Raw genomic sequence first — 872 nt, 5'->3', positions numbered from 1 at the left:
AAAATCAACTGCAGAGCCAAGTATGACAACCCTCGGAGAATATTAAAAGGTGACCAACCCAGGAGGAGTCACCTCCTATATACAGTCCGTGTACCACTCAGAGCCGCCCCAAAAATGGAGGGTGGGTGCAGCGGGTGTCTTCCGACAAAATATCAGTGACGGACGGACGCCGGCACGCCAAAGCAAGTTCAGTCCGTGTTTATTAACGTTCTAGTTGCAAGAGGAACTCTGAACAACGTTTTGGGGTCTCACAGGATGACACTTGTTTGCCTGATGAAGGGGATCCTGCGAGACCCCGAAACGTGGTATAGAGTGTTCTACCTGCAACTAGAACGTTAATAAACACGAACTGAACTTGCTTTGGCGTGCCGGCGTCCGTCCTTCACCTCCTATATACGTCCAGAACGGAGTCCAGAGGACCGACATGACCCTCAGATACATTAGGACTGGAAATGTATGGACAGCTGTCACGCCAGTCCAGAAAGAAGATGATAAACGTCTCACTTCAAGAAGTCCTCCAGCCGCGGCTGATTGGAAGTGCCGGACGAGGACGCCGCTGCAGCCGCCGGCCGGCTGACCTTCCTCTTCTTTAGCTTGGGAGGCAGAGGCCGGATTTCCATCATGTTGCTCTGGAGGGCGAGTTAAGGAGACGACATACAATGCAGGCGCCCACCCGGCTGTGCAGCACACATTATCCTGCATGAGAGTTTGCACGCCGGCAATCGTTTCACAAGCCTGCTGATGTCACGGGTAATAAAAGATACACCGAGCGGCCGGATTATTATATACACCGAGTGGCCGGATTATTATATACACCGAGCGGCCGGATTATTATATACACCGAGCGGCCGGATTATTATATACACCGAGTG

The 872-nt window shown here is 51.9% G+C and overlaps 1 protein-coding gene across 1 annotated transcript in view; it reads right to left on the bottom strand.

Annotated features, from left to right (window-relative positions):
* Positions 1 to 498: 498 nt before the first annotated feature.
* The window catches only part of TRAIP (TRAF interacting protein), a 9,093-nt gene continuing 8,719 nt past the window's right edge, over positions 499 to 872 (bottom strand). The window contains exon 15 of the mRNA XM_018572192.1: positions 499 to 629. Coding sequence (XP_018427694.1) covers positions 501 to 629 — 129 coding nt within the window. The 3' untranslated portion in view covers positions 499 to 500. The remainder of the gene's footprint in view (positions 630 to 872) is intronic.

This window comes from Nanorana parkeri, unplaced genomic scaffold, assembly GCF_000935625.1.
Source record: "Nanorana parkeri isolate BGI_ZX_2015 unplaced genomic scaffold, ASM93562v1 scaffold1966, whole genome shotgun sequence".
Lineage (NCBI taxonomy): Eukaryota > Metazoa > Chordata > Amphibia > Anura > Dicroglossidae > Nanorana > Nanorana parkeri.
Note: the sequence above shows the minus strand (reverse complement) of the source record. Positions and strands in the feature narration are given on the sequence as shown.